Genomic DNA, 770 nt, shown 5'->3' with positions numbered 1-770 from the left:
TGGGACCGGGTGAGGAGCGCGCTCGAGCCGGGACCCGGACCGGACCCCGGGAAGCCTGGGCGGGCGGGACGGCTGGCCGCTCCGGGTGGCCCGGATCGGTTCGTGCGTACCTGGATTGGGCCGTCAGGCCTGGGGGAACGGGGCCGTGCCTCACTGCACAAGGCGGAGGGAGCTGACCCCGGCCTCGGGAGGCGGGCGGCGGGGGGACGGGTTCCGCGCCCCAGCCGGGAGAGATGAGCCAGTTCTCTAGGTCTAAGGAGGGGGAGGCCCAGGAAGGTGACCCACGCCCCTAGGTAGAAGGGAGAGCTGACCCAGCCTCAGGGAGGTGGTTTGTGCTACAGGGTGGAGGCGAGGCCAGTCTGGGTCACAGAAGGAACGACTGTGCCAGGTACGCAGCGGGGGCCTGGCCCGGACCAGACCGGGAAGGACTCCACCCCCAGGGATATTTTGGCTTGGGGCCGCACCCCTATTTTTCTTTGCCTTGGCAGACAGTCCAGAGCCGTCAGATAAGGAAGAAGAACTTCCCCTAAACACTTCTCCTTTGCCCTGAAGGCAAGGGGCAAAGTGCCCACCCTTTCTCAAAGGCCCTGAAGTCTCGAGGAATATGTATCTATGCCTGTGTCTACCTGTCATTCTGCGCAGCAGACCCGCAGTGGTCTGTCCTAGCGCCTCCGTGACAGGCGAGTTACCCACCGGCGACTCCAGCTCAAGCTTTAATGCCCTGAGTATCTTCTAATTGGGTTAGAAGTAGTTGTGAGGATCAAATGAAG

General features: G+C 63.0%; 1 protein-coding gene across 1 annotated transcript in view; it reads right to left on the bottom strand.

Annotated features, from left to right (window-relative positions):
• Positions 1 to 633, bottom strand: part of CLSPN (claspin) — a 69,167-nt gene extending 68,534 nt beyond the window's left edge. Inside the window, exons 1-2 of the mRNA XM_010841245.1 lie at positions 627 to 633; positions 111 to 252 (exon numbers count right to left, since the gene is read on the bottom strand). Of these exons, the coding sequence (XP_010839547.1) occupies positions 111 to 252; positions 627 to 633 (149 nt within the window). The remainder of the gene's footprint in view (positions 1 to 110; positions 253 to 626) is intronic.
• Positions 634 to 770: the final 137 nt, after the last annotated feature.

The sequence above is a fragment of the Bison bison genome, unplaced genomic scaffold (assembly GCF_000754665.1).
Source record: "Bison bison bison isolate TAMUID 2011002044 unplaced genomic scaffold, Bison_UMD1.0 scf7180017864158, whole genome shotgun sequence".
Taxonomy (NCBI): Eukaryota; Metazoa; Chordata; class Mammalia; order Artiodactyla; family Bovidae; genus Bison; species Bison bison.
The sequence above is the reverse complement of the archived record's forward strand: the minus strand, read 5'-3'. Positions and strand labels throughout refer to the sequence as shown.